Below are 23,127 nucleotides of genomic sequence, written 5' to 3' on the forward strand. Positions count from 1 at the left end.
GCGGGGCTGCGCCGGGGCGGGCGGCCCGGGGCGCCCTAATGGGCAACCGCGGCCCAGGCCCTCGGCAAGACCGGTAGCGGGACCCGAGGGAGAGCGGCCGGCGCTATGGCGACCTGCATCGGCGAGAGGATAGAGGTGCGGCGCGCAGCCCTGGCCGTCGGGGCCGCGGGGCGCGGAGGGGCCGGGCGCGGGCTCGTCCCGCTCCCGGCGGGTGTTTGTGGAAGCGCGATTCCTCCCGCGCCTTCGGCCCGTCCGCACGTGTTTGTGGGGAGCGGCGGCTCCGCGGGCGCTGCCATGGCAGCTGGGGGCGGGTGTATCCCGCGTCCCGGGAGCCGCGGCGGGAGAGGCGGCGGGAAGGCGGCCCGGCCGCGCCGCCCCGGGCAGCGGCAGCGGCAGTGCGGTGCTGGCAGGAGGATGCGGCGGGGGTGGCTGTGCGGCCCCGTAGGGCCCCGCCGCCGGGCCCCGGAGAGCTTCCTCCAGGTACCCCGGGCCGCCTCGGGGTTTGCCCGGGTCTCGGGGGTGTGTGGGCTCCCCACCTCTGGTGGGAGGGTCCGCATCGGGAGAGGCGCTGCGAAGCCGGACTGACAAAGCCCCAGGCTAACCAGGCTGCTTTGTTCGTCTTGCAGGATTTCAAGGTGGGGAACCTCCTGGGGAAGGGCTCCTTCGCAGGGGTCTACAGAGCAGTATCCCTGAAAACCGGCCTGGAAGTGGCCATCAAAATGGTAAGGCAGCCGGCCAAGGAGGTACCCGTTTCCCTAGAGACCAAATGCAAAGTTGTAACAGGTTGGGGTTATGCAGTTGGGCACTGATGTTTATGTATATTGAATGTTGAATGTTTATCTATAACGGACATTAGGGTTGCGACTCGATCTTTTAAGATGCACCGCAACCAAAGAGGCTTGGTAATTAATGGAAGTGATTTCAAATGTTGACTATATTTAGCCTATCTGCAAAGAAAAATCAGATTTAGGTTTCTCTGCTTAAATATTTCAGAAAAATAAAAGTGCTAGTATTGATAATGTTAACACCTGACTGCTTTCCGTTGTGGTGTTCCTCCAATTATCTATTACACTTCTTCCTTTAAAAAGTATATTAAGTTAAACTATGTGAAAACTCGCTTATACTTAAAAAGTGTCAGGCAGATATGCACTGAATATCTGAGTTATGCTGTGATCCACTTACAGATAGACAAAAAAGCCATGCACAAGGTTGGAATGGTACAGAGGGTTCAGAATGAGGTGAAAATACATTGTCAGCTAAAGCATCCATCTATACTCGAGGTAAGAACCATAGGGTTTGTAGAGAGGGCTGTATATGGGATTTTCTACGTAGTCTACAAAATGAAATTTCATTTTTTCCTTGTTTTATGTTCCAGCTTTATAACTATTTTGAAGATAGTAACTACGTTTACTTGATACTTGAGATATGTCACAATGGTGAAATGAGCAGATACATAAAGAACAGAAAGAAACCCTTTTCAGAAGATGAAGGTGAGATTTTTGGGGTTTTTTGATCTGTGGAGCCCTCTGCATTAATGCTTTATCTCACTCAATAAATATTTTATTCTAGAGCCAGAGTATTTAAAGCTGCCATCACATTTTCTATACCTTAAAATCTTGTATAAATGATAATATAGAGATTAATTATTATTGTGCATATATTCACTTGCATTTCTATATACATTTGTTTCTGTTTGTGCTATTTGGAGTATAAAAAGATGGTGCTCTTAGAAGGCAGAGACAGATAGAAGGTATAGCTTACCTTTGTACTTAGAATTGTGTCAAAATGTGGGTGAAGACTGGGAAGAGGAAAGAAGAACAGGAAAACTGGCAGCTTCTGCCTTTACTGCTTCCAGGCTCACCTCACTGCTCACCTTTTGCTCACTTCTTCCAGCTTACATGCTTCTCTGCCAGTTTCTAATTTAATTCTATGATACTGCTATAGATAAGGATTTTTTGAGACCCAGGCCACAGGACTGGATTATTGGGGTACTACTATAGCAGGCATCATTAGTTTAACTTGTATCTGTTTCCAAAAGTGATGAGCAACTTAGCTTTAATTCTTAAGAATCTAATTTTAGAAAGTTTGGGCCAATTCAAAATATTTCCAGTCCCTTTTCCTGTGTTACATAAGTTTTCATGAACTTAGAACAAAGTTGTGCCATTTTGCTTAAAGTAGAAAGCAGAAAGTTAGTTCCAGTTTTAGTAGTCTGACACCTAAACAGTCTTGTAACGTTCTTTTTAATATAAATAAGAAAAAATAAAAGCAAGATGAAAGCAGATTTAAAGCTGAGTTATTTTCAGAGCTATTATTTAAAATCTAAGACTGCAACATCTGATTTTGTTTTGACAGCACGACACTTCTTGCACCAGATTATCACGGGTATGCTGTACCTCCATTCCCATGGAATATTGCACCGGGACCTCACCCTCTCCAATATCTTACTCACCAGTAACATGAATGTCAAGATTGCTGATTTTGGGTTGGCGACTCAGCTGAAGATGCCTCACGAGAAGCATTACACCATGTGTGGGACTCCGAATTACATTTCTCCGGAGATAGCCACGAGGAGCCCGCACGGGCTGGAGTCTGACGTGTGGTCTCTGGGCTGTATGTTCTACACTCTTCTCATTGGAAAGCCGCCTTTTGACACGGACACAGTGAGGAACACGCTGAATAAAGTGGTGCTGGCAGATTATGAAATGCCAGCCTTCTTGTCAAGAGAGGCGCAGGACCTCATTCACAGGTTACTGCGCAAAAACCCGGCAGATCGCTTGAGTCTTTCCTCGGTGTTGGATCATCCTTTTATGTCCAGAGGTAGCTCTGCACGGAGCAGAGATTTGGGAACTTCAGAAGATTCCATGGACAGTGGAAATGCCACCATCTCTACAACCTTCACGGGCTCTTCCAGCATCAGTACCAGCGGTTGCTTGAAGGAAAAGAAAAAGCTGTTAGTTGGACAGCCGCTCCCAAATAAAATTACTTTCTTTCCTACAAACAAGAACTCCAGTAATAATTCATCAGGAGATGGAAGTGGTTCTTTCCAGCAGTGGGGAATTCAGGGAAAGGAAATAGGTGTAGGTGGCAGGGGAAGAACCACGCAGCCTGGTGAGGAGAGGCCACATTCCCGCTACCTCCGGAGAGCTCACTCCTCAGACAGGTCTGGCACATCCCACAGCCAGACTCAAGGCATATCCAACATCGTGGATCGATGTCACTCTTTGGAAGTGCTTTCCAAGCCTAAAATAGGAACAAGGGAGAACACAGAATACTTTTCACCTGCCACCAGCTATACTGATATAGGAGAAATATTTAAGGAGAAGACTTCTAGTACTTCTGGTTCTTTTGAAGAGCAGATATCTCCACCTGTAAAAGATCAACCACAGTAAGAATCAGTTTCTTATTCAGATGAAATTTAGAGCTCCGTTATTGTCTTCTTTCCACTTGCATCAACTTGATTATTTCTTTCCCCACAGTAATTGTAGTAGAGAGCCTTGCTAATTGTTCTTTGTAGAAGAGACAGATGAGGGGAGAAGGCATTCAAAGTGCAATTATCAACGTTTTTACTTTCTGATCTCTTGAGGTGATTTTTTTCTTATGTTTAGAGAGAATAAAACAAAAATTTAGTGAAGATTAGGCAATGGATTGTAAAGGTGGTGTGCCAGAAAGGAAAGTGTCAATAATAGATAATTATATGAAATTGAGTTCTGTACTTAGTTGTAGCTTCTTTGTGAAAACCATGGCTTCTTTCTATAGACTTTCCATGAGCAGAATATCAAAAGAATAATTTTCTGTTTTAATATAAGGACTTCCATATCTTTGTTCCTGCATTTTTCTCCACATTAAGAACTGGCATAATTTCCTATATTTTTTTCTTTACAAATCAGTTCAAGGAAAAGACAAATAAGCACTTTTCCTTGTCAAAAAAGTAAATGGAGTAATATTTTCTTGACTATTCTCATGTGTTTGACAGAAGCAAAGTTCAGTGGGCATGTGCATTCTTTCTAGTTTGAGAAATGTTTGATTAATCAAAAATTTATGCAAATGTTACTGTAATGCTTACTTTTGTTCCTCATGACTTCATAAAGCCGTGCTGAATGTAAACATGAGAGAATATTAATGCGAGTGTGGGGATTAACTTAACAGTTACAACATTTTTTTACATAGTTGATTAGAGGAAAGCCTCTTACACCTGTAGTTAGCTTGCACAGCAACCTTAAATGCAAGGTCCTATGACTTGAATTTGATGGTTTATATTCTGATGTTTTGGTGATAAGTGAGCCCTTGCCAATAGTGAAGTAGTCATCATCACTACAGTAAAGTGCAGACAGGTTCAGGATATGGAGATAAAAACCTCACAGGAGCTTAGTGTGAATTTACAGCAGACAGTGACTCTGCAGTAACTGGTTTGGTGTGTATTCTTTATCCTTCAACACATGGTTTATATCTTTAGTTCACCTGTGGCTACATATATGTCATCATCTCAAAAGCTGGTAAAAAGATCTTTATAATTTTTAGGATTGACTGTCTTTATACAAATGTAAATTATTTTGGGTGGTAGGATTGGCATTTTTCAGCTGCATGTTTGTAATGCTGAGTGAGATACATGGTGGTCAAGGGTGTCATGTCATCACTGGGTCTTCTCCAAGACTATGAATTAAGAGCTAGATGTAAGAACAGTTACTGCTGGCAGCATTATCATAGCTTTTCATTCCATTTGGAAATTATTTTATTTTCCTGTTCCTTACCCCATGAAAAAGAAGCATGTTCTGTGCTGCCTAGAGCTACGAAATGCCACCTTGCACTTCCTAAATGTTCTTAATGTTGTGGGTTTTCTTAATGCTCTAAGTGTTGTGGTTTCTGCAGCTGTAGCATCATAACTTTTGTTGTGCAAGCGTCTTTGATGCAATCTTGATTATGAGTGTTACTTTTATTTTGTAGGTCAAATTTTCTGTGCCCACTGAAGCCCCAGGTTGGTTTGTTAGAGCAGAAGTCCCAGGCTGAGACAATGCAGCAGTGGCTTGGAAGCATGCAAACAAATGGTGTGTTACTAGTCACTTGTGTATTTTTGCACTCAAGTTAGTGACCTACAATAGTTTCAGTGGGATTTTCTGGTTTGTTTTTTTTTTATTTCTTTTTACATTGAATTTGAATACATAGTTTCCTAAAACAAGCTCATTATTTTCTACCAAAAACAAACCCAAACAAAAACAAAGAGGAAATCAGAATTTTAGACCCTAATGTAATTACTCAGTTGTGTAAATGTGTCAGTGTAAATATATGACAGAATACTAGCAGGTGACTTGAAAGCCCTGATAATTTCCTTGTGCAAATACAGCTAAATAAGAAATGGGGCCTCAATGAATGAGAAAGATAATAAGGCTGCAGAAGGATGGGTGGAGGAAAAGACAAAGACACAGAAGGGAAGGAGGTATTCTTTGTTGTGCATCATATTACATCATTTGCAAATAATGTAATTTAATCATAAGAATAAATCCATTCTGGCTTTTTTTGGTTTGATATTACTGGACTCCTTCCCCTTCTGTCTACAGGGAATTGGAATAAGAGAACATGGTCTGAATAATACTATTTAATTTTTGTCCCTTCTCAACTGTTCAGCCACACAGCAGAAGGAGCACAATAGTGATGTGGGTGAGGTGAAAGTTGATCAAGAGCTTAAATATCAAAACTGGGGAAGGAGTTAGAGGAAGGTTAAACATAAAAACAGATGTTTAAAAGAAATAAATGCAACGATTTAAAAAATAAAACTAGGGATTTAGAGTATGCATTTAACATTTTGAGTACTGAAACTTCTGGTAAATGGTAAAACACTAGTTAGATAAATTTATATGAAATTTTGCTACTAGTGGTTATCTGAATGGTAAATAAGCTGTTTTTTCAACAGATTAAACTAATTCTTGTGCAATAATGTATTTGAAGTCTTAGCATTTTGTTTATAAACTATTCTTAAAAAATTATTTGTTGTATAAAAACTGAACACCAGGGGTTTAGTCAGCGCTAAACCCACCACACCATCATAACTGAAATATAGAAACAGCTTATTTTAAGTAACACTGGAATTTTGCTAGCACTGGCATTAATGGTACTAAATGGCCTGATGATTAAAGAAATTCTATTCTTCCCTTAAATAAGCCTTCTAAGACAATCCCTTGAAAATATTTTAAAGCTATACTAGAATTTTTTCCTTCTGGTTATGACTCTTTGAATCTCCTGTGTCCCTTTGTGATGCTTTCAGTTCCTCTGAGACCACCTGCAGACCTGACCGGCAAAAGTAACACACGTGGTGGTTTTCGGTACCATCTGGACATGCAGCAGGATGAACCAAGAAATGCATGGAACACCTTAAAAGATATAAAGAATCATGATGCATCTGGTGACTGTCCACATTCTTTAAACCAGAGAAACCCAAAGAAATGCATCCCTGGAGTTCTCTGCAAAAATGAGAAAGTTCAACCATCTCCTACATGTGGCCTTTGGTCAACACCAGAACAAAACCAAACTTGGGGCCAAGAACCACCAGCACACCAGAAACCTACACTGCGAAGTGTTGTGTCACCTCTCACTGCTCACAGGCTGAAACCCATCAGGCAAAAAACCAAAAACGCAGTGGTAAGTGTTCTAAAAATGGGAGCAATTGAAGTGCTTAATATAGTGTGACAGTCTCTTAAAAATCACTTGGTAAAATAGAAACATGTTTTTATGAAACTTAATCTAGAATAATTTAATTTAGAATCATATTAATAAGGTGCATATTCGTTTTTGTATGGAGAATACTTAAAGCATAATAGAGCAGACCTGTCTGTTTGATTTGTCACTTAAGAAGCCTCATCATCAGTTACCAGGCTGATACCCTTCAGTCATCTTGAAGTGCTCTGTTTTTTAAAAAAACAGCACTTATAACAAAAGTTATTGTAAGAAGCACTTATCAGTTTGAAGTGCATTTAAGAAAAAAGAAAAGCATTTATTAAAGCATTTGTGGGAAAAAAATTATATCTTACCTTTTGCAGAAAGTAAAGGTCTTTTTGTTTAACTTTATATTTAATATATTTTAGGTGAGCATTTTAGATACTGGGGAAGTATGTATGGAGTTTCTGAAAGAACACCGCTCACAGGAACTTGTGAAAGAAGTTCTTAGAATATCTTGTGATGGAAATGTGGTGAGTATATTTTTGATTTCTTCACTGTTGTATAAAGTGCTTACAGTTCATTCAGAGCTGTCGTTTTCTTTTTAAGTGATTATTTTGAAATCCACTGTTTATATATGCACAGCTATAAACTTTTCCCCTCCATAATAAAGCCACATAAATATAGGGAGCAAGCAATTCAGAGAAAAATTTGACTTGACCAAGTATTGGTGAAAAAGTGCTGCTGTTAAATAATTACTTAAAAGAATAGAGCTTTAATGGTAAATCACAGTAATTAATTAAAATGTAAGTTATTTCCATACCTGTTAAAAGTGTAGAGTGCTGTAGTATGCTGCAACTACACACAATTTTTGTTCCCTTTTTGTAGATTGCAGTTTATCATCCAAATGAAGGAAGAGGTTTCCTTCTTGATGACAGACCTCCTGCTCTTCCTGAAGGCATCTGCACATATAATTTTGACAACTTGCCAGGTAACCTGAAATTTATTTTACTACTATGATGATTAATGTGATATTTTAAGTGAATCTTGCACCTTTATAGCTTTTATCTGTTACTTTTCAGATAACTCTGAAGTAAAACTCCTTTCAGAATTAGATTCAAACTACAGTTTAACTGGAAAATGGTTTTGAAACTACACAAGGAAGTGTAACCCACAGGTTTTGATTCCTTTTATAAGGAAGCTTTAAGGAGTCTCCTCTTTACAATGTAGTGTACCAAAATTAAAGCTCTTGTAATCTTTTCCTCACTCATACTGGGAGCTGTTGGTGGAAATAAGTCAGTTTCTTTAAACATACTTTTGAAGTACTTAAATATTACTCACAACCTTAAGCTGTCAAATACAGAATTTAAATTACTACTCTTCAAGCTGGTGCACAGTGTTTAATCTGCTAATATCTAAATTTTTTTGAATTTTCTTTTTTAGAAAAGTACTGGAAAAAATACCAATATGCAGCTAAGTTTGTGCAGTTGGTGAGAACAAAAACCCCCAAAGTGACGTTTTATACAAGATATGCCAAGTGCATGTTGATGGAAAATTCACCCCCTGCAGATGTTGAAATTTGTTTTTACGATGGTATGTATTCACTTTTGCAGTTATGCAAATAGGTAAATCATGATTTTAGGGCTGCACTAAAATATTGCCTAACACTAAACAACCACCACTCCAGTTTGAAGAAAATAGTGCACTATAAGCATTTTTTTGGGGGCACTCTGCCTTTATTCTAGCACTTGTAGATTAATTCCTTACTGCTATCTTCTTCAGGAAGTAAATGTTGCAAAAGTGTGATTTAAATTATACTTTGGTTTTTTATTCATGAGCTCTTCTTTACATCTACTTTTGATAGTTAACTTAGTAAGAGACCCTTCTCCAAGCCTTCCATGGTTAATTGTTATTTTATACAGCTCACACTGAAAGTGTTCACATTTTCTTGCAGGAGCAAAGATCCATAAGACAGGTGGTGTAACTCGTGTGATTGAAAAGTCAGGGAAATCCTTCACTTTGAAAGGAGAAAGTGAAGCAGGGTTGAAGAAGGAAATCCAGGTTTATATGGATCATGCAAATGAGGTAAGGTGTTTTACATAGAACTTTTCCAGTGCAAAACAACTTCCTGAAAATTCAGCTTCCCTTTCACAAATGTGCTTCCTGTTGCTTTCCATGTTTTTCATTGCACTATTAAGGAGAGAGGATGGTGTTTTTTTTGAAAGGCAAATATCCAGGCAAATAACCTGACCAAAGGTTATGGTCACAATCCCTCAGAAGCAAGACTAATTGCTTACTATTCATGCATAGTAAGGGGAAATTCTTACTAGTGTGTAAAGCAGGTCTGTGTGTCTGGTGAAATAATTAAACACAACAGATGAAGCTGTTTTATACAGCTTGAAAAATTCAGCACCACTGAAATTTCCTTGTGTGGGCTCACTTGCCACACTGTGTATGAAATAGTTATACAATTCTCAAATTAATACTAATAAACTCCTCATTTCAGGGACATCGTATATGCCTTGCACTGGAATGTGCCGTTTTGGAAGAAGAGAAAAGGAGTGGCAGTGCTCCATTTTTTCCAATAATTGTTGGAAGGTAATATCTTTCAGTTCAAAATACTGATGTATTTGAACACTTATGTATTTATTGAATATTTATTTAGTACTTATATATTTCAACTGAAAAACTGTTATGCAGAAGACTCCTGCCATCAGGTGCTTTGGATGGTCCATGGTAAAATGAAGGAAGAGCTACATCTCCTCCCTGGTTTTTTAATCCCTTTTGGACAGACCTTTTCCCTGTTCTTATTATTTTTCCAGAAGACCTGGTAATAGTGAATCACCACAGGCTGTAGCACCTCCACTGTTGGATAAGACAAACTACCCAAAAGAAGTTGTGGCATTGGATCGAAATAAAGCTGCCAGTTCTACTCCAGTTCAGACTCCAAACTGTGCTCCTGTACGTACACAAGGATGTACCATGGATTCCAGTCTCCTATATTGTTGTTTTACTTGAATTATTGGAATTACATTTGTATGGGCATAGGCTTTTATTAGCTATTTGTGAGGATACTGACTAGAAATGTTAACTTTGATTTCAACTAACTTTTGGTATCTGGATTTAAGAGTACCTGAAAAATCAGAACTCTCCAAAACTTTACCACAGATGACTCCTGGGAGCAGAGTTTGAAAATTGCTTACTTGTGTTAGCACAGTCTTCAGTTTGAGAGCCCTGATGTGCCCTGGTGCTGTATAACAAATGGTGTCACAAAGGGTATTGGCAGTTGATGTTGTTCTGAAATAATCAAGTGTTAATGTGTATATAAAGAAAGGGTAAGTGAAGATATACATGTAGCCAGTAAGGCTTTGTGAGCAATTTCATCTGGTTTAAAAGGCCCACCAAGCTTTGGTTCTTGATATAACTGCCTCATCTGACTGAATCATACTGGGGTCTTGGCACACCGAGTTTGTATTGTGAGCTTCATTGAATATACATCAATCTACGTTTGTTGGATCTGTATCTCTTTGTGTAGTTTGTGTCCCTAGTACAGAATCTGACCATTTCTACCTGACTGAAGTGATAACAAAGTTGTGTCCCTGTGGGGTTTTTACACTGTAATGCTGTTAAATGAAGCATAGAGGCTAAATCTGCCTGTATACACGAACAGATGGCAATTGACCACTACATCAGGAGGATTAATGCCAAGGCTGTTAATTCTGTGCATCTCTGGGTTTTAGGTGGTGTCTTATGAAAAGCCTACATTTCTGACTAACACTGTTGAAAAGACGTGCTCCTCTGTTCATCTAACGGAATGCAGTCCAAATTCAGCCCAGCTTGTCAAATCTGTTTTTGTGAAAAATGTTGGTTGGGCCTCTCAGGTGAGAAATTAATCAAGGGGGCATGTCCATTCTTTTTTCCTACTAATTTGACATGTGTATTTTCACATCAAAGTCATTACCTTTACATTAACTTTAACCTTGATTTGTGAGGAATCATTCAGTTGTTCGCTAGTTTGTCTAAAATTTGTATGTGGAAAGATACTTTAAAGTATCTTAGATAAAAACCATGGTTCTTATATAACTAGAAGAAACCAAAATAATAGTTCAGTATCTCAGTTACCAGTTTTCCTGTGGCTATTATTGTCTATTTCAGTGTCCTTTCTCATCTGACTAGTAAAAAATTGAAACTGTTTAACTTCTCTTTTCATTAATATAGATGCAAAGGTGTCATGACAAAGTTTTTAATAGATATGTAGTAGATCTGTACAAGAGAAAGCATCTTCCTCTACAACAGGAAAAGCTGTTTCCTTGCAAAGCCATTTTCCCTCTGCTTTTCTGTTGGATAAGCTTTAGGTTTAAAACATTATTCTTTGCAATCCAGATAATTAAGCTTCCTGTCCTAACAGGAAAAGTTCTCTTGATATATATAACTTTAAATGATGTATAGCTTGAACTCTCACAAATGGGCCTCCTTTTAGTGTTTGGCCCTTCATAAAATTTCTTTAGGAGTGGTTAAACTAAAGGTAGTTCTTCATTTATCTGGCATTGGCAAGGATAGCTAAAGCCAAGCATCCTGAGGAAGTCAGCATGAGACTAATATTTCTCCAAAGTAATATCCATGCAATCTTTCTCTTTAAGACTGACCAAAATACCTAAGTCCCTTCAGCAGTTTTGGGAAGCTTTCAGCTTCCATTATTAGAAAGGTTCTAGGTTTGTAATTGTGTTTTTCATATGCTCAAACCACAATGTAACTTCTCTCATCAGCTGACCAGTGGAGCAGTATGGGTTCAGTTCAATGATGGATCCCAGCTGGTAGCCCAAGCAGGTGTCTCTTCCATCACTTACACTTCTCCAGATGGCCAGACAACCAGGTGAGTCTGTTCCTGCCATAAAAACATCCAGGTAACTTAGTACAAGGCTGTTGTACATCAGGTAACTTCATAGCTGTTATTGATTTTGGTTTGCATATTTTAAACTTTAGAGTTGCCATCACTTTGCAGTTGGTTAGCTTATGTAAGCTTATTAAATAAAGATTTTTTTATAAGCACCCATAGCTGACTGAACTCTGGATAACAAATGAATAAAACAAGCTGGGAATGCATCTACTTGGTCTCCAGAGTACAGCCACTATTCATGCATAGTATTAAAAACAGGGAGGTTGAGGATAGTGTTTTGAAATACCTACCCATTTACTATTTACATTTACATATCTATATACTTTATTGTTGTGAAGTAAAGCAAATTATTTAAGCATCTCAATTTTTCTATGCTGCTTTGCCATTCTAGATATGGAGAAGATGATAAGTTGCCAGAATACATCAAAGAGAAGCTGCACTGTCTGTCTTCTATTCTTGTAATGTTTACCAATCCAGCTGGTCCTCTCTGATTAAAGGAAACCGGATGTCACTGCACAAGAGCTTAATAAACTCACTCACTGACTTCCCAGTTAAGTGACTGATCTTACTCAGCTTATGCAGAGATTCTTCCAAAATCTGCTAAAAAGTTAGGAAGGGAAGGGTTACTCTATATTTGTAGCAAATTGTGTGTGAAGTACCATACAAAACATACTTTTCATTAAAGTGATGGATAAACTCACTCAAGCAAAACTTAGACGAACTTGGTTCTTGACTGCATTAGTCTTTGGAAATAATCTGAATCTGTTGTATTTTTTTACTTATTCCACTGCTTACTCAGTGCCAACAATCAAGGAAAATGCATCTGTGTTGTTCATGTATTTGTAAATAACTTATATTTTTATGTCTTACAAGTAATATATGTAAATATGTATATGTTTTATAACTCTGTTTTTATTTTTTGTAGCAGCAGCTTAAAACTTCCCTGCACAAGCATGTTATACAAAAAAAAAAAATAAATGCAGTGGTAATTGTCTGGATCTATTTATTTGTTTCATGGTCAAGTAATGGTTAAAGGAAGAGAGTTAATAACTAGATGGTTTTACCTTGTTTTACTCGTTGAGTAATACTTACAGCAACTGAAGTTTCATTAACAGTAGCTTTTCTCTCAAGCATTTGGCTTCAACTGTGCTAACACTCCTGATGGTGTTTGTATCTGTACTTAAATACTCTATGACTTCCTTATCAGGCAGGAAAAGGTCTTAAAAATCTTTGGTGTTGGAGGGGGGAGGATGAAGAGTTTCAGAGGAACTGGTGCTGGCTGTGTGCAAGCATAGTTCAGCTGAACTGACTCAAGCCAGTTCTCCTTGTTCACCTGCTGTTTAAAAGACAGAACTTTGGATGTCCAAATCAAGGAAATAGCTTGCAAATAAAGAATTTAGCAGTAGGAACATCAAGAATGATATACAAATAGCACTTGTAATGAATTAGCTGATAAAAGTGAAGTCCTTTTTCACAACCATTTGTGGTTCTGTAGCAGGAAAGCCCATGAGAATAAAACTTCATGTATCCCCTTCAGTCAGAATTGAAAAAATCATCTTTTAATTCAGTAGTCTCTTAGTGTTTGAACAATAGAGTACATAGGAATACATAATTACATTTATTAAATTTAAATAGTAGAGACATTAGACAGCAGCCACAACCCTCATACTGGACTTACTCCAGAGGTTTTTTTCCCAGTAACATTAAAACAGCTAAACAAACCCGTACAGATGAGCTTAGGCCCCATTATGAAGGGAAATTACAGTCTCACTTCTTAAAGTCTGAATGACTAAAACAGTGTAAATTCCTGTTTCTTGTACCCTAGTATTAGAAAAAATAGAAGTCTGCAGATAATAGTTAACATCCAGGAGCCAGTTTCTCCTTTCACTTAATTACCACCACTGCTCTGCACAGTGCATTCATTCTCACAAAGCACAAAAGTGTAAACTATTGTGCTTAGACTTTTTTTTTCTTGTAGTTAAGAAAAGCAGTGCATATTTCAATGCTGCAGTTTATCTTTCTTGCTACAAAAAGGCATTCAGCAACACAGTAGAGGAAAAATTGCACATTTGGTTCACTGCAGTTCAAGTAACAGCTGCTGAAACTGATTTTCAATGGCTCTTTGTCAACTTAAAGACCCAAATCCCACACCAACTACCTGTGCGGAGGGCACCTATCTTCCTCTGTGTTTCTGTCACCTGTCATTTGGAATCCTGGAGGAGATGTAACAGGTTCCAGAAACAGACTGTATTAACCGGTGCTTACAAGCCAACACACCCAACATCAGAAGGTTTGCTCAGGCAGTGGTGTCTCCATACAAAGTTCATGCAGCTCAACTAATCTTGTAGTTACAAAACAATTACGAATCCCGATTCACAGAATCAAGATAATATTTCTTTTACTTCCTGGAAAGGATGCACGTAACCTGTGACCTTCACAGCTGCACTCAGTGCACGAGTACATCATAGAAACTGTACACACTTCAAATGTGCCATTGTATCGCTCTAACCCCTCACATTCCTTCCTCTGCTGCTAGAAAAGCAGGACACAAAAGCCAGCTGCAGCAGGGGTAACTAGGTATTGGGGTATGACCAAGTTAAGTGTTCTGTCAATGTGTAAGTGCAGGTGTACAGTTGTTAGCACACAGCCAACAAGGTCAGTGGTTAGGTACTCCTTGATCAAAACCAGTAATAATCTAAGTATTACTTCTGCTTGGTTTTACTGTTTGGGGTTTTTTTTTTAATATGTATTTAACAATTCTCTTCCTGCATTCTCCCATATCTGACAGAAAATGCAATTAGTCTCTTGTATACTATCTCCAAAAGTAAGAGAGAGACCACAACCACTCCACAGATCAAGCTGAATGCCCAGCGTGGCCCCAGGTGAGTGTAGATCTGGCTCACAAAAACAGGCCCAAGGATCCGTGCTCCACTTCCAGAGGCAGTCAACCATCCCATGTAGACACCCTACAGCAGATCAAAAGCTTATGTAAGTGATACAGGCATTATTTGGCTTGCCATTAATTCCAACCCATTAGCCTAACTAGCCAATTTGGAAGTACTTAAACAACCACTTATCTTTCTGAACTGATTAAGACACTGATTGCTTTGTTTCCACGAGTACTGCTCAGCCTCTCCAAGCTTTAATTCCATGGCTTCACTCATAGGTGCTCCACTTTCTAACAAAACACATTCTGGCTCAAAGCTTTAAGTCTCTTTCACCAAAATATAACATGAAAAAAATGGCCAAAAGGGGAACAAATTTTTTTGTTAAGAAATAATGTAAGTTTGCTATAGTGCTTCACTACTAACAAATGCCCATACTGGGGGTCTAGTAGCATTTGTAATCTTTATATAACAAATTTACTTAGAGACATTATTCCATCCTGATACTCCATATATGTAATTGGTAGTTACAAAAAGGATTCAGTCATGGACTAACATTCAGAACAGTCATGGAATTTTCATGTTGTGAGATTTGCATAAAGAGCACAAGCCTTGCTTTCTAAGTCCCCTAGAGACTTGCCTTAGATTTTAAAAAACATTGGAGCTCCTGCAAAGCTCTACCCTGCTTAAACACACAATTATTTGGCTGGTGATAGAGGGCCCCTCATTCTAATAAGGAGAGTGCAAGTCTTGCAGAGCAAATGAAAGAAACCATTTAAGGATGGTGCTTACCTGAGGCTTTGGTCCTAAGACTTTTGAGTATAAAGTGTAGGACATGACATTACAAACAGGATAGCCCAACCCTATGAGCACATCAGAGCTGATGTACTGGGCCAGGTAGATCATGGGAGTGTTCAGGCACCAGGACTGTGTGACAGGGCAGCCCACAGGTTCTGCTGTGTGGTTGGATGGCAGCTGCAGCTCTGGCAAGCTCCAGAAAGGTGCTAACATTTCACTGGGGGCTGTTCTGGGAATGGAACTGTTCTTTATTTCTGTAAAAATAAGTTATTTGTATCATTAAGAACAAAAGAGCATTAAAAGGCTTTCAAGAGAGCACTACAAAAGTGGTCTAGTAAGACTTGAACTATACCTTGCCACTGGATATTTGGTAGTTTCTTCCCCCAAGGCAGTAATATAAAGAATCCAACCAAGACAATGAGTAAGCCTGCATGGAGAATGGCACGCTCACCAGTCCTACCAAACAATGACATTTTAGTTAAATGTATCATTTAATTAATGTGAAATTTAGGTAACTGCTAATGACATAGCCCATTAGTCTGTGGAAATGATATCTGACCAAAACACCTGCAAGTTACAAAATCACAGTAACTTCAAACCAGCTTTTCTTGTGATTCAAGAGTAAAAGACAGTCAAGTAAGAGGGTTATGTTAACAGAATAAAGAAGAATCACAACATCAAGGCTGTGCCAAAATTGGAAGTATTTCGTTGTCATAGTAAACCCAGACTCATCACCAAGTAAAATATTTGAGTTAAGAGATTTGGCCTTGCCATAAAGCTTTTCACGTTTAGCCAAAATAAGTAACAAAATCCCCAAAACTTACTTTTTTGATAGTATTTTAACCACCATGAAAACAACAACTGATTCAATGCCAATCACGCTAAGGATTATTCCATTATAAAAAACAGCTTCTTTCCTGGTCCAGGAATACATATCCATCGTCAGTGGAGTAGCTATACTGAAATGACAGAACAAAAATACATTAATCATAAAAAGCTTCTTCCATACATTAGTGTCCATACATGTATCATCCCAAACATCAATGCACTACACCAGCCATACTCTGAAGCATCACTAATCTATTTCTGATAGTTCATGGAAAGATGATGGAGTGAAAACCAAGCCCAGAGACAGAAAATAGAACAGAATAGAAAATAGAGACAGAAAACAAATCAGACCCTGTGAGAACAGAAATAATTAACTTTTGATACTGTTTAAGTTTTAGCAACCAACCAGTCTCTAAAACTTCAGTTTTATAAAAATAATGCAACTTTTGACAGAGCCATATTGTAAAACAAATTTTAACTACATTAGAGCTCTGCAACTTGCAGAATGAATCTTGTATCCTCAAAGTATTTTCTAAGTTAAAAAAGAAGTACACTTGAGCCTGAAATAATGTTACATTTTACTTTTTTTCTTACACACAGAAAATTTGTGAGTAAATAACATACCTCTTTAAGCTGAAAAAAACCTAGTCATGTAAAACAGTGTATTTCAGAATAGAACTGCGTTAACTCTATCAAATATGTTTTAATCATTACTGAAATAAGAGATGCACTTAAGCTTATGGAGATAATCAGAATCATACTAAGAGATCACACAAAACCAAGGCAAAAACCATAGAACAAGATATTCAACTGAAAACATGTTTTCTCTGAAAATTTTAGGCAGCCCAAGTTAAGCTTTTTCTTTTTTTTTTTTTTTAATATTTAAAAAGTTGAAGATATGGGTTTGCCTCCATTCAAAAGATTTTACATTAATGTTTTCTATACCACAAATTGTATGTATCTTTAGTTATTACTGACCTTTAAGTTACTACTCTATATCAATACACATCAACTTGATTGCCTATGGTTTTGGACTTCTGCTTGGGAAGTTGGGAAGATGAGTGGAACAGAAAAGCCTCTGCATGCACCCCCAGCCTAATTACTCTACATGTCTGAATATTTTGAGAGAAAATAGACAAACTTACGTTTCAAAGACAGCAAACACAAATAGGATGACAAAGAAGAGAATGTTGAGTGCTACCACAGCAACGTGGTCAATGCTTCCTTCTGTGTTCTGATCCAGAACATCACTTCCTGCAGCAATACAAAAGAATCACCTGAACTGCAAACTGAGCTTTTTGTTACACAAATAACAAACAGCAATGATTCCTTTAGTCTTTTAAGTATTTAGCATGCAAGTTGGTGGGCAGCTAGGCAGTTATACTTTGACAGTCAAAGTATAAAGTTTTTACATCAAAATGGAGTTGTTGAAATTTAAATTCCACTGACAATTAAAGAAAATTATTTCAAAACTTGTTACACGGTCTGTTTTCCCAATGAGTCCTGAGTGACAGCAAAATAAGCAAACTTCTTGAAATATCTGAACAATGGAAACCAAAACATTCTCTTCAAAGGCCAAAATTACACAGAAGAATTCTCAGGGGGAAAATATGGAAGGATCCATACAACTTATTTTTTCTTTCCCTTCTTTGCTACCAGACAGCATTATGGACACAACATGACAAATGAAGCAATTCCTGGACCAGCTAGGGAGGGATGTAGCCTATTTTCCACACCAACTTCCCAGTGCATCAGACTTTAGAATACTTCTAAATGCTTGTATGTAATAAGAGAGTACTTCAAAATAATAATCACAGAATAAGTTTTCAAGGAAACACTGGTACCTTCTCCATCAGAATTGATACTTTTGTACTGCCGTCCCATGTCATCCACTCGATGCTCCCTAGAAATTTAGAACTTTTTTCATTAATACACATTTTTATTTGATCTACTATTGAGTCAAGTTTCTATTAAAATAATTGTAAATGGTATAATCTATATGATAATTATTTGCAGCTCCATTAAACTTCATCTACAAAGCTGAAACCTGACTGCAGCAATCACCAACCTATTCAAGAAAGAAAACATTCTAGTGGGAGAATACCATATATCCATATGCATCTGCACCAATAGGATAATGAATAAAAATCCCCCCTGAGAATCTCAAAGGGAAGACACAGACAGTGAGATCCCTACAGATGAGCTAACCTTATTTCTCCTTAGAGAAAAAACATGGGTAGCAACTACTGACACTAAAAGTACATCAAGCCTAATTGCCTAATATCTTTAACTTTTTTTAATCAGTTTACATTCTAACAATAACATCACCAAGATTAATTTAGCATCAGAAATATACAGGTATTAAAGAAGGCAGAAACACTGAAAAAATAAATAACAACTTATAGTTTTAGCACTCCAGATTTATTTACAGGTTTATTACTCCTCCTGCTGAGCAGCATATTATTTGCTACAAGTCACCCACAAAAACAAGGTAGAATATTTATAAGGGTTTTTTTCATTTGATTACCTGAATATGGCAAAGATGAGAATAATATTAATAATCCCTAAGAGAGCTCCAAATAAAACTGGTGCCGTGTACATGTTCAGCTGAAGACAAAGGAATTTCCATGTTACTCCTTCTTCTCCAATAAGTGTAAAACACGTCTGAAAAACTTAAAAACATCAATGTACTGTGAAAATCTTGAGAATCATTAAGAAAACATAAGAAAGGTTGTTCTAATTGCCAAGTAAAATTTAAGTACTATACCTTTTACATTTTGAGAATTCTACTCTAAATAAATGGATAACAGTGGGATCTCAGCTAGCTGGGAAAGTACTTGATTACATAAAATAAACAGTATAAACAACATCATGACACTTATAGAACAGAATTCTGAGTGCACCAATGGTTAATTTTCTTGGCAGACATATTTACTCTTCTTAACTTTTGCTCCTACATAGAAAACCTTGGTTCTGGCACTGGATTATCCCTGTGCTAAGGGCAAACTAGAGAGAAAAGATGTAGTGGGGGGGGTGAAATTAAATTTTAAATTGGTACAGAGCAATTGGACAAGAATGTTCCATTTATATTGGCTTACAGAAGTATAGGTGAGTGGACTCCATTTGCACAATTGTGATATCATTGACAAACTATGCCTTAAAATCCCCTGCATACAGCTGCTGAGGATTCCTACTTCTAATGCCCAATTTCAACCTAGTAAGAGAAGTGAGGAAAGATTTTACTTTACCTGGCCCTAATATGAAGCCAACTGCTTGACAGGCACTGGTATTGGCCATGGCACTCGTTCTTTCCGTCAGCGAAGTGGCACCCGCAATATACGATCGAACTACAGCCACATTTCCTTCAAAAAAACCACAGACCAAGCAAGTGTTCGTGTAAATATCAAGTTCATATTGTTAAACTGTTGAGTGACATTTATTTTAGGGGTTTGTTTCTTATTTTGCAAGATAATAAAAGCCAGCACTCCCTCCAATATTTTTACACAACAGCACAATTACACAATTTTGTTACAAACCACTACGGGTCCACCCTTTGCTTTGTTACATATTAAGTTACAGAAGTCATTCACATTATGGCAAATCTGGTATTAAAACACAACGTTAACCATCTTACATGAGACACAGAATGTAATCATTTCCAGAAATGCAAATCCTGCTGTGTTTACCTGCTCCAAACCCCACGAGAGCACGGGCAGTCAGCATGTAGTATTTGTTGTGGGAATGGGGCACGTGGACGTAGGCATAGAGGCAATTCGCAGCTACTGAAATAGCAGTGGAAATGACCAGAGGTTCTCTCCTGGGCCTGTAGTTGGACCACAAGCCAAAGAGGGGAGAGGCAACCATTTGGCCAATGCTGTATGAAGCGATAATCCAGCCCAAGAAACTCGCATCCGCTGTCGGATCAATCTGCAGGAGCACGAGTCAGTTCTGTGGGTAAAGCACTGGAGTGTTTTATATTACCAGTAACACACTTTCAGAATTAGTACCTGGGACACCAAGGGCTCTGTACTGTAATGCTTTGTCTGGGGTAATAAACCTTGGCTCACTCTCTCCAGCAATGCACCAAACCAATAAAATCTGCTTTGCTTCCAAGCTTGGGAATGCCTCACTTGCACCAAACTCCAGGAGTTTTTGTACAGCACTGCTGATGTTCTGGGCTAGAGACAGACCTTCAGCAGCATGGCAGGCACTTTCCATGCCAGGACCAAGGAGTCACTTCCATTGTTTCAGTACATGCCTGAATCTGTCCTGATTTACAAGGCTGGAAATGCATTTTCTTGTCTTCTGCAAGAATTCAGCATCAGCCTCACTTCAATGACACCTCTAGATCCTTGCCCAGGTTATGTTCTTCCAAATTTGCATTTGAAACCGCCTTCTGAAGTTTCAGGGACACTAAAATCCTAGCAGAGTTTAAACTGAAGTTTTAGACTTTTATGCTGCTTTTAAGATTGAAATTAAGAGGTGAAAAAACCCAAAGAAACTAAAATCACTATACAGGAACAAGGGCAATCCCTGTTTGGAATATCAAGATCTATGTGACATTTACAGAGCAACTTCTACCTCCAGTTTCCTTTTTTGTTTTTTTTTGTTTTTTTTTTAAATGTAGACAAGTCTTGTCTACTATGTTTTAATAACAATTGATTTGCTGTCCAAGAAATCACGATATTGGAAAACCAAACATTTCTGGATTATGATGTACCTTTATCAATTCAGCAAAAAACCGGACAGATTTTACAAGAAATAAAAGCTGTCTAAGTGGATGGCAGAATAAAAGTCTCTTAAAGCCACACACCTTCCTCTACTTTTCCTAAATCAAATGCCAGGTTTTCTATTACCTATTTTCTGAGCAGGAGCTTTCTGTTTTTAATTATTAAAAAAACCACATATTTACAAACCTTTTGGAGATACGGCCACACAGACATAATTACAATTGAGAAACCTGTAACACAGTAAAAACTGAAGTTATTTTAGTTGCCATTTTTATCAGTACTTTTCTTTCCTAAAACAGTTATTACAAATTCATTCTTGCCTCTAAATGTATTACAGTATAAACCTGTGCATCTCCTGCTGTTCTAAGGAGTGGTAATTCCTCCAATTGGGAGGAACTATTTTTAAAAAATCATTTTTGTAGGTGCATACACACTAAAGAAAAAGCCTCCTATGTTGTCCTCCCAATGGAAAGACAACAAGGACCCCAAAGTAAAAAAAATTTAATGATACACTGACATATCTGTATTCATTGGCTAAAGAGATTTTAATTAATGAAAACAAAAAAAAAAGTTATTGAAGTATCCTATAAACTTCTAGATAATATCTAGGCCCACAGAAAATCATCATAGATCAAAGATCAACAGCATTCTGGGGGAAGTTACATAGGAATAAAATTTCAATTTGTCCTGTAATGAAGGTGTAAAGTCCAGTAGGAAAAAAACCAAATTTTGATAGATATTTTGGAATATCATACATTCCCAGGAAGATCTTACCTCTTAAGAACTCCACGTTATTTCTGTTTTCATTCCCTAGAAGTTTCACTCTGGATGATAAAAGTGCAACCTTTGCTTTGTTTGATTCTGAGCAACACCCTTACCTTGCCACTACCTTTTGCCACTACCAAACTATTAGGCAGTCATAGTCCACAGACTTACATAATTTCGTGTCAAGCCGGTTTTATTACGTATCTCATCAGATGTACCTTTCTGTTTGATTTGCTAGATTCATACATTCTCTTTTGAATAATCAAACAATGCACCTCTTTTGAGGTTGGTACAGTAGCATTAAAGAAGCTCTGTAGTTGGAATTTAGAAAGCCCTGTCATTTTCAAACTGAAGTATATTAATTGAACAAGTAACATCAAATTCCACATGTATTTACTCACCTACACTACTGAGAAACATTGTCAGGTACATGATCCAGATGGATCGCCACCTGCTCTTATAATGTTCCTGTGTTTCCACAACATTCCTGGTTAAAAAAAAAAAAAAAAAAAAAAAAAGCAAGAGAGAGAAAGAAATAATCAGATCCTCTTCTAGGTGCTCCCACATGACACTGAAAACATTTTTCACCAGCCTCTCAATACAATTGTGTAACTTGTTAAGCTGAAGTGGATTTCCGCTCAGCCAAGACTATAAAGAATTTATTTTTCGCTGGAAAAATACTAGATTGACAAATCAAACAAAACAACAGAAATGCTATCACACACCCAATGTCACACAGAGAGCTCTTGATCTAGGGAGATCTTCAGTTCTGCAAACTCCTTGTATTGACACTTGGGAGCATCACAGATCATATAAAAGCTTTAAAAAGTGGGTGTTAAACCATAAAACCCTGGACATCTCACAGCTGTAATCTTAAAAGAACCACAAACCTGAACAACTCTTGATTTGACAAAAAGCAACATCCAGTCTGTGCTTATGATTAGAAAATAACACACAACGTAAAAGTTGTGCCTAAAAGATACAGCTAGATTGCAAGGGCTGAAAAATATTAAAGTAGAAGTCACAAACTAAGTTACAAAGTAATCTCTATCCAGATGATGTAGACTCAAGTTACAGATATATAGGTTCCTAAACATAGTTTATAAACGCTGTTTATGTGAGTACCTAGATTTAAGCATATCCAATTTTAAGTTCAAGACACTTGTTTTGCTGTCAGAAGGGGGAAAAAAACGACGAACAGCTTGTGCCACACACGAAGGCTGCTGTTAAACACCCAGACTTCTGCCCCACATTAATCTTGTTCGGCGGTTCTTAGCAACTTTCCCAAGGGAGCGAGTTTGTGTTTTCCCACAGAGGGAAGCAGCCCCCGGCCCGCTCCCGCAGCCGGGCCCGGGACACTCCGAGACACGGGCTCCGAGCTCCGGAGCACTGGGGAAGGCGGCTGGGGCCGGACCCCGGCCGGGCAGCGCCCTCAGGCTCGGGCTCCCCGTGCGGGGCGGGAAGGACCCGGCACCCACGGGCGACTCCTCGGGTCATCCGCGGCGGCGGCACCCCACGTCCTGGCGCCGCCTCACAGCGGAAACAGCCCTACCTGCTCTCCTCCTCCTCGTCCTCATCC

General features: G+C 38.4%; 2 protein-coding genes across 4 annotated transcripts; one reads left to right on the forward strand and one right to left on the reverse strand.

Moving 5' to 3' along the window:
- Positions 1-6: 6 nt before the first annotated feature.
- Positions 7-12,540, forward strand: PLK4 (polo like kinase 4). 2 transcript variants are annotated; one of them, XM_015624661.1, is made up of 16 exons: positions 7-135; positions 627-722; positions 1,185-1,280; positions 1,376-1,490; positions 2,353-3,385; positions 4,942-5,042; positions 6,257-6,630; positions 7,074-7,178; positions 7,534-7,636; positions 8,089-8,238; positions 8,600-8,730; positions 9,152-9,243; positions 9,468-9,606; positions 10,386-10,526; positions 11,412-11,518; positions 11,934-12,540. In XM_015624661.1, the coding sequence occupies exons 1-16, from the start codon at positions 106-108 to the stop codon at positions 12,031-12,033; spliced, it is 2,913 nt and encodes a 970-aa protein (XP_015480147.1). In that variant the 5' UTR covers positions 7-105; the 3' UTR covers positions 12,034-12,540. The 2 variants fall into 2 exon arrangements, with proteins under 2 accessions (XP_015480147.1, XP_015480148.1); XM_015624662.1 differs by having other exon boundaries at positions 9,471-9,606.
- Positions 12,541-13,078: 538 nt separating this feature from the next.
- On the reverse strand, positions 13,079-23,121 carry MFSD8 (major facilitator superfamily domain containing 8). 2 transcript variants are annotated; one of them, XM_015624663.2, is made up of 12 exons: positions 23,101-23,121; positions 21,950-22,035; positions 20,970-21,013; positions 19,740-19,980; positions 19,302-19,415; positions 18,581-18,725; positions 17,898-17,956; positions 17,199-17,307; positions 16,050-16,184; positions 15,578-15,681; positions 15,220-15,479; positions 13,079-14,508 (listed from the first exon to the last, which is right to left on the reverse strand). In XM_015624663.2, the coding sequence occupies exons 2-12, from the start codon at positions 21,978-21,980 to the stop codon at positions 14,293-14,295; spliced, it is 1,458 nt and encodes a 485-aa protein (XP_015480149.1). In that variant the 5' UTR covers positions 21,981-22,035; positions 23,101-23,121; the 3' UTR covers positions 13,079-14,292. The 2 variants fall into 2 exon arrangements, with proteins under 2 accessions (XP_015480149.1, XP_033369520.1); XM_033513629.1 differs by lacking the exon at positions 23,101-23,121 and having other exon boundaries at positions 19,740-20,001; positions 21,950-21,975.
- Between the last annotated feature and the right edge of the window lie 6 nt (positions 23,122-23,127).

This window comes from Parus major, chromosome 4, assembly GCF_001522545.3.
Source record: "Parus major isolate Abel chromosome 4, Parus_major1.1, whole genome shotgun sequence".
NCBI lineage: Eukaryota > Metazoa > Chordata > Aves > Passeriformes > Paridae > Parus > Parus major.

What these genes read in the sequence shown, in the direction of transcription:
- PLK4 (XM_015624661.1), top strand. Translation starts at nt 106, where the DNA reads ATGGCGACCTGCATCGGCGAGAGGATAGAG. An exon ending in TGGAAGTGGCCATCAAAATG is followed by an intron (nt 723 to 1,184) that starts GTAAGGCAGCCG and finishes ATCCACTTACAG; the next exon opens with ATAGACAAAAAAGCCATGCA. An exon ending in TATCTTGTGATGGAAATGTG is followed by an intron (nt 7,179 to 7,533) that starts GTGAGTATATTT and finishes CCCTTTTTGTAG; the next exon opens with ATTGCAGTTTATCATCCAAA.
- MFSD8 (XM_015624663.2), bottom strand. Translation starts at nt 21,980, where the DNA reads ATGTACCTGACAATGTTTCTCAGTAGTGTAG. An exon ending in TGTGGCCGTATCTCCAAAAG is followed by an intron (nt 19,981 to 20,969) that starts GTTTGTAAATAT and finishes GTGCTCCTGCAG; the next exon opens with ATTGATCCGACAGCGGATGC. An exon ending in CTCATCTTTGCCATATTCAG is followed by an intron (nt 17,957 to 18,580) that starts GTAATCAAATGA and finishes CTAAATTTCTAG; the next exon opens with GGAGCATCGAGTGGATGACA.